General features: G+C 44.5%; 1 protein-coding gene across 2 annotated transcripts in view; it reads right to left on the bottom strand.

The window, feature by feature from the left end:
- Positions 1-14,156, bottom strand: part of phkb (phosphorylase kinase, beta) — a 164,156-nt gene that overhangs the window by 24,121 nt on the left and 125,879 nt on the right. For both annotated transcript variants that reach the window (XM_056278286.1, XM_056278287.1), the window contains 4 exons: positions 6,512-6,595; positions 4,181-4,285; positions 3,234-3,316; positions 2,400-2,490 (listed from right to left, as the gene is read on the bottom strand). In XM_056278286.1, coding sequence (XP_056134261.1) covers positions 2,400-2,490; positions 3,234-3,316; positions 4,181-4,285; positions 6,512-6,595 — 363 coding nt within the window. The remainder of the gene's footprint in view (positions 1-2,399; positions 2,491-3,233; positions 3,317-4,180; positions 4,286-6,511; positions 6,596-14,156) is intronic.

Genomic DNA, 14,156 nt, shown 5'->3' with positions numbered 1-14,156 from the left:
CCCAGCATTAAGGCAAATGTTGACTTATTGATTGGTACCAATGCACCCAGGTTATTGGAACCTTGGGAGGTGGTCAACAGCCATGGAAATGGTCCGTATGCTGTGAGAACTGTTCTGGGCTGGGTGGTCAACGGGCCCCTTCAAGCAGATAATGGTTCTGAAAATGGGCTTCCAGTGGCCTATGTCAATAGGATTTCCGTGAGCAGATTGGAAGAGATGCTGAGCAACCAATATAAACATGATTTCAACGAAAGGAATTCAGAAGAAAAGGGAATGTCAAGAGAAGATGTTCGATTTCTGAAGATCATGGATGAATCAGCACAGCTCATGGATGGACACTATAGGGTGAAGATGCCCTTCAGAAGTGACCAGCTTGCTCTTCCCAACAACCTCTGTGTGGTCAAGCAATGACTACTTGGATTACATAGGAGGTTCAAGAAAGATGAAACGTTTCACAACGAATACACCAGCTTTTTCACTGACGTTATCAGGAATGGATATGCTGAGGAAGTGCCTCAGTATCAGCTGGATCGTGGAGTTGGGCAAGTCTGGTATGTTCCCCACCATGGTGTGTATCATCCAAGAAAGGGCAACTTAAGGGTGGTGTTCGACTGCAGTGCTGAATACCAGGGAACTTCACTGAACAGTGAACTGTTACAAGGCCCTAATCTCACCAGTTCGCTGCTTGGTGTTCTTGTAAGATTCTGACAGGAGCCAGTAGTGTTCATGGGAGACATAAAGTCAGTGTTTTACCAGGTCAAAGTTCCTGAAGAACACCGAGATTTTCTTCGCTTTCTCTGGTGGCCTGAGGGCAATACAAGCCTGGAAGTTGTGGAATACCGAATGACGGTGCACCTGTTCGGGGCAGTTTCCTCCCCAAGTTGTGCGAGCTACGCACTAAAGAAGACGGCTGAAGACAATCGCAATCCCTTTGCTGCTGATGTTGTTGACATGGTCAAGCGAAACTTTTATGTTGACGATTGTTTAAAGAGCCTACCCACAGAGGAGGAAGCAGTGGCCATGGTCCAAGCTCTTTCAGAGATTTGTCAGAGAGGTGGCTTCACATTGACCAAGTGGACCAGCAACAGCCGGTCAGTGCTGCAGTCAGTTGCAGACAAGCACCGGGCAAGTGACTCGAAAGAGCTGAATCTGGACAGAGATGAGCTTCCAATGGAGCAAGCCCTAGGGCTACTGTGGTGTGTGGCAACAAACTCCTTTAAATTCAAGATGGCGAAGAAGGAGCAACCGCATACCAGGCGAGGTATGCTGTCCATCGTGAGTTCAGTGTACGATCCCCTGGGCTTCCTTAGCCCAGTTACACTGCCTGCCAAGTCCATGCTGGAGGAGCTGTGTAGAAGAGGGGGCAGCAGGGATGATGACATTCCCAAAGATATTGCACACCAATGGACAAGATGGCTGGAGGAAGAACCGCTCACTCCCAACCATATTCTGCTGATGAAAGGCAAGCCAGTCTTACCGCCTGGGCTCTTTGTGAAGGAGGATTTGTATGTGAAGAGGAGGTGGAGGCAAGCTCAATATATTTCTGGACTTTTCTGGAAAAGATGGGTACAAGAGTACCTCCCTCTCCTTCAAGAACGGCAAAAGTGGAGTCAACCCAGGAGAAATTTTATACCTGGAGATATCGGCGTTGTGGTCGACTCTGCAGCTCCTCGAGGCTCTTGGCTCCTCGGCAGAGTTTTGGAGACTTTCCCAGACAAGAACGGCTTGGTGCGCTCAGTGCGTCTTAAGACCAAATCTAACGTGTTGGAGCGACCAGTAACCAAGCTTTGTCTTTTGCACGAGGCAGCAGTTTCACAGACTTGAGACTGTTAACGCAATATGGTTCCCTATGGCCCACTTTGGCTCTTTGGTTGCATTTACATGGTGTAATTGTTACGCCTGCCAACATGTAACAATTAGGGGCCGACGTGTTAGAGCCAAATTTGCTTGTTTAGTGCCATATTTCATCTTTCATTTATTTTGCTTGCATTTCTCTATTGCAATATGCCTCTATGAAACTGGGTTCTTGATGGCAGTTCCCTTTATACCCAGTAGGTGGCTCTACCTGTCAGAGCGGAAATGCATTGCCTGTCTATATAATGTGTATGGTCCTGATGACATGCAGGTGTGTTTGTTACCGGCGAGGGCAAACAAGTTTTGACCGTCACGTCATGTCGTTCGTTGTGAACTTGTCAAGGTAGTGCCGTTTGCTTTATAACTTTCATGCAATTGTGCATCGGATATTTTTGTGGTGTAAATAAATAATTGTGGAGTATTATTGCAACGGACCTTGTGGAAATTCAGTCATTGATCTGACAAGTGGCCTACTTCGTTTTTTTGTCACAAGTAATTCAAGCCATTACAGAAAGAATGAAAAAAAAAACTGAAGGGATACTAACTTGAAGCCTGTCAACATGAACCTTGACCCCTCCGATGCTGCCTTTCTTAAATGATGCCAGCATGTCCAAGACCGGGTTGAAGCGACTCCCCCTAGGGAACGAGGTTAAAAGAGTTGAGTGATTTAATATTGCACGGTTGAGCAAAACTTTCGAAGAATGATCCACGCCTTTTGTGCTTAACTCAGCATTGTAATCATAATATCAGCATTATGCATCAATGTTAAAACAACATATCTAAGGTTTTAACCAGATGAGCACAGTAAAATGAAACCAGACTCATCTCACTATTTTTAGTGACTCTACAGTCACTTTCCACACAGGTCCTCATCCCAATCAATAAAGAACTAATGACTACTGGACTACTGAGCAGCTTTCTATGAGACTCCATGGACTCATTCCAGATGCCACACTATGTGGCTGTGCAAGCAGTTGTAACACATTTAACATTGCTCTCTGGGTAACGGTCAATACTGTCATAATTAACCCAAAAGCCATGTTATAGTGATATAAATGATAGGTGTTATCTCCCAATCAGCAACCAAATAATGTAGCACCTGCCTGCTCCAAAGCTAAATATTAAAGATAGAGGGGAGAGAGAGAGAGAGTGAGAGAGAGAGAGAGAGAAAGACAGAGAGAGCCACAGGAAAAAAAGATGGCATTATGGGTAATTGTCAATGGAATTTCATTCAAGTCTCAGTCAATACAAGACCGAGAAAGAGGGTCATATACTGAGAGACAGAACAATGTAAAAGCAATATAGAAGTGCAGAAAGAGAGAGGAAGAGAGAGAAAGAGAGGGAGAAAAAAAGGACAGTTATCATGGTGCGTATGTTACTTGATGTTGTCTTCGTGGATGAGGACCAGGAAGAGAGGACGTCCCTTCATCTTCCAACATTGCTTGATGAACTGCAGGGCATTCTGCACTCAGGGAGAGAAAAGGAAAAAAAAATCAATTGTCACTACATAAACTCTCTCAAGGACAAAGTCTTTCAATTTTTTTCTGCCCTTTCAGCCCCAAATCATGAAGTAACTCAGGGTCAACATGCTTATCAGGGACCGATTCATATCATGGGTCATGGATGGTGAAGCTTGTAATCTGACCAGTTATCCTAGTATTGAATTAACATTTATATTTAAAGTTTCCCAATGGTCCATTGGTGCATATCAACCTGTCCTAGCTGAATAGTTTTGGCCCTGATGAGGAACCTGTGTATTGTGGGGATAGATAGGTATTTGCCTGGGATCATTAATGCTATAACCAGGCATGTACAGCAACAAAACTTGATTTTCTGCATAAAATTATCACCTATTGTAATATTGTGAATATTACGTTCTTTGACATGAACATGTTTCTAGATACCTGACCTTGAAAATACCTTAACAAGGATATAAACTTTTATACGGGGTATCCAGTGTAAACAAACCCATCACACTAATAACTATTATTTCAGCAGGTGATTAAAAAACAAGTATTAATATGAGTACTACTTATACCAGGATTAACAATAATACCCATCAAACCTATTACAGTGGAAATTATATTGAAGAAAATAAAAATGGAAAATAAAGACAAAATTAGATAAAAACAAAGTTGAAAAAAATAAGGTGATCACTTGATTTTATGCCTATTTCACAAATAAAGGGATGTTAGATGAGGAAAATTGATTATACCCTTGTCATTTAGTCCAATGAGCTCGAACAAGTAGTCTAACAAGGTATGTTTATACCAGTGGGTATGTGTACTGGCTGTGAGAAACTGATGTTGGTGCAGTCCAAATTTACCTTGATGTCATCAATCAGCAGCAACACATCTTGGGACAAGTAAAAGTCACTTAGATCAAATATTATTGGGTAGCACACCACCGTCTTGCCCAGGATACGATAAATCTGCAAGGACACACACACACACACACACACACACACACACACACACACACACACACACACACACACACACACATGCATGCACACACATGCATGCACTCACACACACACATGCGCACACACACACACAAAGAAACTCAGACTATTGCATTTGAAGATGGATGGCTCACAAGTAGCCACGTATAGATTATTCTGGGCAGCGTATAAAACAAGCCATCAATCCTACGATAGAGGGGGATGCACAGCAGCTACACAGCCACTTAATACACGGTCGTCAATACACATCCACACTCACACACATACAACCAGCAAAACAAAAACAAACCCCAATCATTTATATACAGATCCTGTTTCTCTCTTCTTTCACACACACACACACACAGATAGTGATGATGATAATGTCCTCTGGCAGTCTGCCATCTTCCCCGCAAATGTTCCATTATAAAATTGTCTTAGCAATGCATTGGGAGCCATGATTCATTTGTTTGGTGATGTCTCTGTTTGAGAATACTGCTCTAGCTCAACTTATTTAATCTTGCTATGACCTTCGCTTGAGAAAAAATAACAGATAACATTTGAAACAGATTTACATGTACTCATAGACAAGCACACAGTAGCGTATGTGCACAGATACACATGAAATCAATACAAAAAGCCCCACGCATTGTTCATAAAGTGCACGTACAAACTACTTCAACAATCTAACTGCATTCACCAGTTTTCTCTTATTTTGGAACAGTGAAGACCTGCGGTATGAAAACACGCATATCAATACTGTTTGTCAACATCATATTAGGAAAAGGGAAAAGTATAAATCATGAGATTTCCTCAGAGAAAAACAAGTTTTAACATTGGAGAACATAAAATACATTTAGTTCTACACATGTAAAAACTGAATAATCATATTTGAATTATTTTGAGATTAATTGCATTTTGCAATTAATACAGTGAGGCAGAAATGCTAGGGACAGCTACTTTGAATTGAGACCAATAAGACCATTCTGTGTATTTTTTTTCTTCAATAAAACTCCTGCACACTGTTCTCATAAATAGAACTGGTAAGACCTTATTTATTTATTTATTGGACCCCCCCCTTTTTTTTCTTACCAATTGTATCCGTCCAATTAACCCACATTTCTGAGCCATCCCGGTTGCTGCTCCACACTCTCTGCCAATCTGGGGAGGGCTGCAGACTACCACATGCCTCCTCCGACACATGTGGAGTCGCCAGCCACTTCTTTTCACCTGACAGTGAGGAGTTTCACCAGGAGGACGAAGCACGTGGGAGGATCACGCTATTCTCCCCCAGTTCCCCCTCCTCCCTGAACAGGTGCCCCGACTGACCAGAGGAGGCGCTAGTGAAGCAACCAGGACCCATACCCACATCAGGCTTCCCACCCGCAGACCCGGCCAATTGTGTCTGTAGGGACGCCCGACCGAGCCGGAGCAAACACGGCTACTTGAACCGGTGATCCCCATGTTGGTAGGCAATGGACTAGACCGCTATGGTACCTGGACACCGGACGTAGACTTTATCAATGTTTCAGTATAACTTTCTGATGAAGCTTTTTATACCTTTGTCAGTACATCGGTTGCTGAACTTGTAATATTCTTATTCTTTGTAGATTCCTTTTTCAGCAGCACATCAACTTAAAAGTAGCATCAGATCAGCTGTTCAGATTCCTCCAAATCTTTCTTTTTATGATTTATTTTTCACATACAATTCTTAGAATAAGCTGTCCTTGTATAGGCTTATAGAGGCATCAACTATGCTAATTGAAGGTAGATGCCCTCATATGAGCATTCAATACAGGAACAAACAGCATTCTACATTCAATGCACAAGTGTAAGAACATATTTGGTTGGTTAATGGTGTTTTGTCGAAAATGTCTTTAACAGAATTTTTGAGGGAAGTCATTTTAAGAAAAATCTATGAGAAACAGAATGTTCTTGCGTGAAGCCCTATGTGTGATGGCAGCCTAGCATGTGCAAATTCAAAGAAGCCTGTGAAGCTGATCGAAGAAAAATGGGATACACCCTTAAAACCTTGCTTGTTGAATAATTTCATGCAAAAATGTTTAAGTCGAATCCTTGACCCTCTGGAAAATTCATGCAGGTGGGATATTGGTCACCTGTGACGTCTGAAACCTAAGTACTTATGGGTACATGTATATGTCTTTGTATGCACACATGTATGCATGATGCATGTGTGTATTTGCATGTACAAACCTTGCAGGCCCCAATACAGCCCACCGGCCTATTTGGACGCCCGCTCAACCCTAGCTTCTTATTGATAGCCAAGAATTGGTATGCCTGGGGGAAGAAAACACACACATACACATGCACGCACGCACGCACGCACGCACACACACACACACACACACACACACACACACACACACACACACAAACTTGAATACACAATAGTTAATTCTTTCAGTACAGCTTGTGCATTGCATTTTAGTTTTAACTGTTGCAGATTTCCAACCAAACCTGCAAAACTAAAATCTACATCTTGACTTTTATCTTCTGCTGAGATCTTATCAGCCCTGCCTTGTCATGTGGTACATGGTTAAAGGCGTAATCATCCATTTTAAATGCCAGGCAGATACAGTATAGCTTCCATTACATTTCTCACCAGGCGAGTCCATCATCTCCATTCCGCTCAGGTGTCCCTGTTGTTACTGCTGAAATTACCTCGATAAAGGCAGAATCACTACCTGATATTAGCTCTGTGCAAAGCTATGAGACCTGGTGATAATAAAAGGTCCCTGTGTTGTCATCAGCAGCCTACTTAGTGGACCCGAGCACACCCACAGGCATTGGCGCTGATATGACTCGGTGCTGTACTGAGAACGCAGTAGCCCGTAGGGCCAGAAATGGAGGCCCTAATGTGGCTGGAACTGTGCCCTCATGAGAATGAATTGACTGCAGAGAATTTACTGTAACCTTTCCAAGAGAGCAGACAGAACTATGAGCCAAGCCAAACAAAATGGCTTAGAGAGAAAGTATGTGTAATTTACAGTTTGGTGGAAGATAGTGTTTTCTTTTCTGTAAAATAATTAATCTTTTGTGCACTTTCTAACACCGTTAACACCAATACCTGGTGGAGGTAGGGCTTGTTACTATTTGCTAAACTTTAGTAAAAAAAAAAAACAAAAACTCAAGTTTTGCATTTCAGTACCCAAGTTGAGTCCCAAGTGTCTTGACCTTGACCCGGGATGAACATTTTAAAGAACACTGACAAATAGGAAATTCAGCAGGTTGCAGAGCAGTATCGCTAAACAGGACTATTATGGTCGAATCCAGTGGGACCCAAACCAGTCCGATGGGTCAAAAGTTGGTCAGGTGAAATTACCCTCTTAATATCTGGGTTTCATTTTTGTCAGGTATAGGTGCAGAATTACTGCTAAATAATGATACTATTGCTGACATTATTGGAGTTTAAATCTAGTTTAAAATATTAGAGAAATCAACAGAACAAAGTCAAATAATTTAGCATGATTTGTGATATGCTGAAAAGACAAACACAGGTTGAAAAATTGATTGACAGACAGACAGACAGACAGAAAGAGAGACATATAATAAAGATAAATATGGTAAGATAAAAAGATAGCCCAGCCACTGAGGATGCAAAAGCCAGTGCATTCTTAGTGCCGGTCCCACGCCTGGATAAATGGGGAGGGTTGCGTCAGGAAGGGCATCCAGCATAAAACCTTTGCCAAATTAAATATACTGCTCATAAATCAGATTTCCATACTAGATCGGTCGAGGCCCAGGTTACCAATGACCACCACCAGTACTGTTGGCCAGCAGGGTGCCAGTGGAAACTGTGCTACTGTAGGGTGAAGGAGAAGGAGAGGGGGAAGGCATGTCCAGAGGCAGCGGGAGAGGAGGAGGGGTAAGAGTGTGGAGGTGAGAATCGAAACTTTGAATGTTGGCACTATGACTGGTAAAGGGAGAGAGCTGGCTAATATGATGGAGAGAAGGAAGGTAGATACTATGTGTGCGAGACAACATGGAAGGTGAGTAAGGCCAAAAGCATCCGAGGTGGGTTCAAACTCGTCTACTATGGTGAGGCTAGGAGGAGAAATGGGATAAGGGTACTTCTGAAGGAAGAGTATGTCAAGAGAGTGTTGAAATTGAAGAGAGTGTCAGAGTGATGAGTACGAAGCTGGAAATCGAAGGTTTGATGATGAATGTTATCAGTACATATCCCGCAAGTTGGGTGTGAGATGGAAGGGAAAGAAGAATTCTGGAGTGAGTTGGATGAAGTGGTGACGAGGGTACCCAAGGGGGAGAGAGTGGTGATTGGAGCGGACTTCAATGGGCATGTTGGTGAAGGGAACAGAGGTGATGAGGAGGTGATGGGTAGGTATGGTGTCAAGGAGAGGAATGTGAAAGGACAGATGGTGATGGATTTTGCGAAAAGGATGGAAATGGCTGTGGGGAATACATATTTCAAGAAGAGGGAGGAACACAAGGTGATGTATAAGAGTGAAGGAAAGTGCACACAGGTGGACTATATCTTATGTAGGAGGCACGATCTGAAAGGGATTGGAGACTGCAAGGTGGTGACAGGGGAGAACGTAGCTAGGCAGCATCTGATGGTGGTCTGTTGGATGACTTTGGAGATCAAGAAGAGGAAGAGTGTGAAGGCAGAGCCGAAGATCAAATGGTGGAAGTTGAAGAAGGAAGACCATTGTGTGGAGTTATGGGAGGAATTAAGATAGACACAGGGTGGTAGTGAAGAGTTGGTGAATGGCTGGTCAACCACTGCAGAAATAGTGAGGGAGACAGCTAGGAGGATACTTGGTGTGTCATCTGGACAGAGGAAGGAAGACAAGGAGACTTGGTGATGGAATGAGGAAGTTCAGCAAAGTATAGAGAGGGAGAGGTTGACAAAGAAGAAGTGGGATAGTCAGAGAGATGAAGAAAGTAGATAGGAGTACAAGGAGATGTGGCATAAAGCGAAGAGCGAGGTGGCAAAGGCAAAAGGGTTTTTCCGCTTTTTTCCGATTCCGGTGTGGGAAGATGGCAGCACGAATTCATGTTTGCGGCGGGCTCACCCAGGACCATCCATGCAGTGTCTTTGTCCACATCTGCATTTAAGGTTTGTCTTTGTTTGATGGCTGGGAGGGCTTGGTCTGCTGCGTTTTGTGGGCCCAGGGACCATGCCCTGCCTGGAGCTGCGACTGCGGAGGTAACACCGAGGGCAGTCTGAGAAGACACAGAAGTGGGGCAGGCTAAGCTAACTGCTAGCCCATGCAGAATGGCAGTTCTGATAACACCGCGGCAGTCTGGCGGTGGCCTCACCTGGCGACTGTGGTGTTTTTGTGTGTAGTGTGGGGAGATGGGTCGAGGGTGTCTGGCTGGAGAGCTGGCGTTGGATCGGTTGGGGGAGACTGGTCTGCTGTGTCCGGTTGGCCAAAGGACCACGGCCCTGCCTGGAGCTGCGACCAAGGAGGTAACACCGAGGGCAGTCTGATAGGACGCGGAAGCGGGGCAGGCTAAGCTAACTGCTAGCCCATGCAGACCGGGAGTTCCGATAACACCGAGGGCGGTCTGGCAGTGGCCTCGCCTGGCGTCGACTGTGGTGTTTTCGTGTGGAGTGCGGGGAGCTGTGTCAAGGGTGTCTGGCTGGGACAGCTGGTATTGGATTGGCTGGGGGAGCCTGGTCTACTGTGTCCGGTTGGCCCAAGGACCACAGCCCCTGCCTAGAGCTGCACCCGAGAATGACGCACTGAGGGCGGTCTGACAGGACGTGGAAATGAGGCAGGCTAAGCCAACTGCTGTGTCCTGGGTACGACGTTAAACTGCAACCGTCGGGTTGTCGGTGACTAAATCAGCACCCCCACTTCAACCCTTGGGTTGTTGTGAGGAGGGTGTGTGGACACCCAGCAGGACTAAAAACAAAACCTGTCAAAGGGTGGATGAGTTCCTCTGTGAACCAACGGCCATCCACACCTGGAGAGGAGATAGGGACCACCAGGTACTCCCCCTACTGAAACACGATGATTCAACCTGTTGATGCATCAGCTGTGCTCCTATGACCTCCATAGGTTACAAAACTGATGATGATGATGACGATGAAGCTAACTGCTAGCCCATGCAGATTGGCAGTTCCGACAACCATCCTGTCTAGCGTTTGTTCCACTCGACAGTGATTTTTTTATTTTTAGTTTGGATATATGTGTTAGTTTAGATATATGTGTTAGTTAGAATGTGTGTTCTTGAAGTTCTTGGTAGTTTTTGGATATGTGTTTTTGTCTTTGTGTTGCACTGCTGTGGGCTGGGGGAAACGATATTTCATTTCATTGCATGCGCTTCTGTACATGAAATGAAATGAGAAAGTGTTCTTGATTCCTGAAAGGAAAAGGCGTATGGTGAATTGTATGAGAGGTTGGACACTAAGGAAGGAGCAAAGGACTTGTACCAATTGGCAAGACAGAGGGACTGAGCTGGGAAGGATGTGCAGCATGTTAGAGCGATGAAGGATAGAGATAGAAATGTGCTGACAAGCGAGGTGAGTGTGTGGAGAAGGTGGAAGGAGTACTTTGAGGGGCTGATGAATAGAGAAAATGAGAATGAGATAAGCTTGGATGATGTGGGGATACTGAACCAGGAAGTGCAGAGGATTAGCAAGGAGGAAGTGACGGCAGCTATGAAGAGGATGAAGAGTGGAAATGCGGTTTGTCGAGATGACATACCTGTGGAGTCATGGGGGTGTTTAGGAGAGATGGCAGTGGAGTTTTTAGCTAGATTGTTTAACATAATCTTGGAAATTGAGAGGATGCCTGAGGAGAAGAAGCATACTGGTACCAATTTTCAAGAATAAGGGTGCTGTGCAGAGCTGTACTAACTACAGAGGTATAAAGTTGATCAGCCACAGCATGAAGATATAGGCAAGAGTAGTGGAAGCTAGGTTAAGAGGAGAGGTGATGATTTGCGAGCAGCAGCATGGTTTCATGCCACGAAAAAGCACCACAGATGCGAAGTTTGCATTGAGAATGTTGATTGAGAAGTATAGTTACATTGTCTCTTTGTGGATTTAGAGAAAGCATATGACAGGGTGCCGAGAGAGGAGGTGTGGTATTGTATGAGGAAGTCGGGAGTGGCAGAGAAGTATGTAGAAGTAGTGCAGGATATGTATGAGGGCACTATGACAGTGATGAGGTGTGTGGTAGGAAAGACAGATGGCTTCAAGGTGGAGGTGGGATTAGATCAAGGATCGGCTCTGAGCCCTTTCTTGTTTGAAATGGTGATGGACAGGTTGACAGATGAGTTCAGGCAGGAGTCTCCATGGACTATGATGTTCACGGATGACATTGTGATCTGTAGCAAGAGTAGGATGTGGGTTGATGAGTCTGGAGAGGTGGAGGTAGGCACTGGAGAGAAGAGGAATGAAAGTTAGTAGGAGCAAGATGGAATACATTTACATGAATGAGAGGGAGGACAGTGCAATGGTCAGCATGCAAGGAGTGGAGGTGACGAATTTGGATGAGTTTAAATACTTTGGTTCAACTGTTTAAAGTAATGGGGAGTGCAGGAGAGAGGTGAAGAAGAGAGTGCAGGCAGGGTGGAGTGGGTGTAGAAGCATGTCAGGAGTGATTTGCGACAGAAGGGTACCAGCAAGAGTTAAAGGGAAGGCTTACAAGATGGTTGTGAGATCAGCTATGTTATATGGTTTGGAGACAGTGGCACTGATGAAAAGACAGGAGGCGGGGGTTGGAGATGGCAGAGTTGAAGATGCTAAGATTTTCATTGGAAGTGATGAAGAAGGACAGGATTAGGAATGAGTATATTAGAGGGACAGCTCAGGTTGGAGGGTTAGGAGACAAAGCAAGAGAGGCAAGATTGAGATGGCTTGGACATGTGTGGAGGAGAGATGCTGAGTATATTGGGAGAAGGATGCTGAATATGGAGCTGCCAGGGAAGAGGAGAAGAGGAAGGCCAAAGAGGAGGTTTATGGATGTAGTGAGGGAAGACATGCAGGTGGCTGGTGTGACAGAGGAAGACGCAGAGGACAGGAAGAAATGGAAACGGATGATCCGCTGTGGCGACCCCTGACGGGAGCAGCCGAAAGTAGTAGTAGTAGTAGTAGTAGTAGTAGTAGTAGCAAATGGCAAGATAAACAGATAGATAGATAGATAGATAGATAGATAGATAGATAGATAGATAGATAGATAGATAGATAGATAGATAGATACATAGATACATAGATACATAGATACATAGATAGATAGATATTGGCATGACAACAAAGACAACACAGAACACAAAGTCTACAAATATTTTTTAAGCCAACATACCTACAAAACCCCCCCCAAAAAAACCCAACAACCTCACAACCACAGACTGGATTGGTACTGCAGGAAACATGCCTATCAAGCCTTCTTTGATGCATTTTTTTCCTGCACAACACAGCCACAATGTGTTAAGTCCACCATAAGGTGGTGCTGTGCCACTCCAATGCACTCAAGACATGATTGGAAACACACATCACACATATTTGTGGGAAAAAACATACCGCCACAAGGCACAGGGTTCACCAATTAACAGAATATAATGCAAATAGCAGACTTTACATAAAAAAATGTTAATTGAAGATTAAGTGCTGTGACAAATCCAACTGCCCAACCAGCAAAGGACGGGACCTGGAGGAGGAAAACAGAGAGGTTGGGAGGACCTCTGCACCTAACAGTCCTTGTCTGCAGAATACCAATGAAGAACAGGGAACAACATGCAGGCAGCCCATCAAAGCATCCTTTCATCACTCCAATCCCTTCACATTTCTACTGACCGCAGCACAAACAGCAAGTCTAACCAGATGGCTGATAGTATTAACTATAGTAAACAGCTATATAATGACTGCAAGGCTCTAAGTATGCTAAATTACTCGGCAGAGAGAGTTGACTTCCTCTAAAATTACACACACACACACACACACACACACACACACACACACACACACACACACACACACACACACACACACACACACACACACACACACATTTTATTGATCAAAATAGATTAACTTAATTTGATATAACTGATTTCACATCTTTGATATTGCTGAACTGGTATTCATTCTACAGTTAAAGATTAGGGTGGTACCACCATTACCACACACACACACACACACACACACACACACCACAAACTGTTCTCCAAGCTGTCTAGCCCAGTGGGTGGCAGGGTGCGAGATATGCAGTCTGCCACTAGTCTTCCTCCGAGGCACCTAACTCAGACCTTCCCCTCTGCCTGTGACATCAACAATAGGAGAAGGCAAGAGACACTGACTCCAGGTCAGAGAGGACAACTGCTGCTGACCAACAGGCATGTGAAGATGATACGAGAGCCACATCTATCGCCACTCACCCAAGGGTTTGCTATTTCAGTTGGAGAAGTGATTTGTAAAAGGGGATAAGATGTGGGCAGGTGGTCAGTCAGAATAGCATGCTACAGAACATAATTGGCACACTTGCTATTGTCAGGGAGCTGTTGTAAACACAATGAAATGGCCGCGAGGGACGAGGTGAGTTTTAGGAAAATGCAGCTCATAGTGCAGGTGATGGTGGTGGTGAGATAAACATTCCGTTAAGGACAAACCGCCTTGTCTGCTGCTAAGATTTAATATTCAATACACTGCCCGCTCTGACTCATGACTGCACATCCATCTGAGCTGCCGAGCATCATGGCGCGGGGAGAGCAAGAGAGAAAGAGAGAGGGAGAGAGAGAGAGAAATGGAAGAGGACAAACAGAAAGGACAGTAGATGGGGTAGAGGATAAGCCCGGTGGGAGAAGAACTGGTTTGTTGTATAACAAAGTTTTTTTTTCATGTCAGCTAACTTGGCACTTATGAGGAATA

The sequence above is a fragment of the Lampris incognitus genome, chromosome 4 (assembly GCF_029633865.1).
Source record: "Lampris incognitus isolate fLamInc1 chromosome 4, fLamInc1.hap2, whole genome shotgun sequence".
NCBI lineage: Eukaryota > Metazoa > Chordata > Actinopteri > Lampriformes > Lampridae > Lampris > Lampris incognitus.
This window is presented reverse-complemented; position numbering and strand designations above follow the sequence as displayed.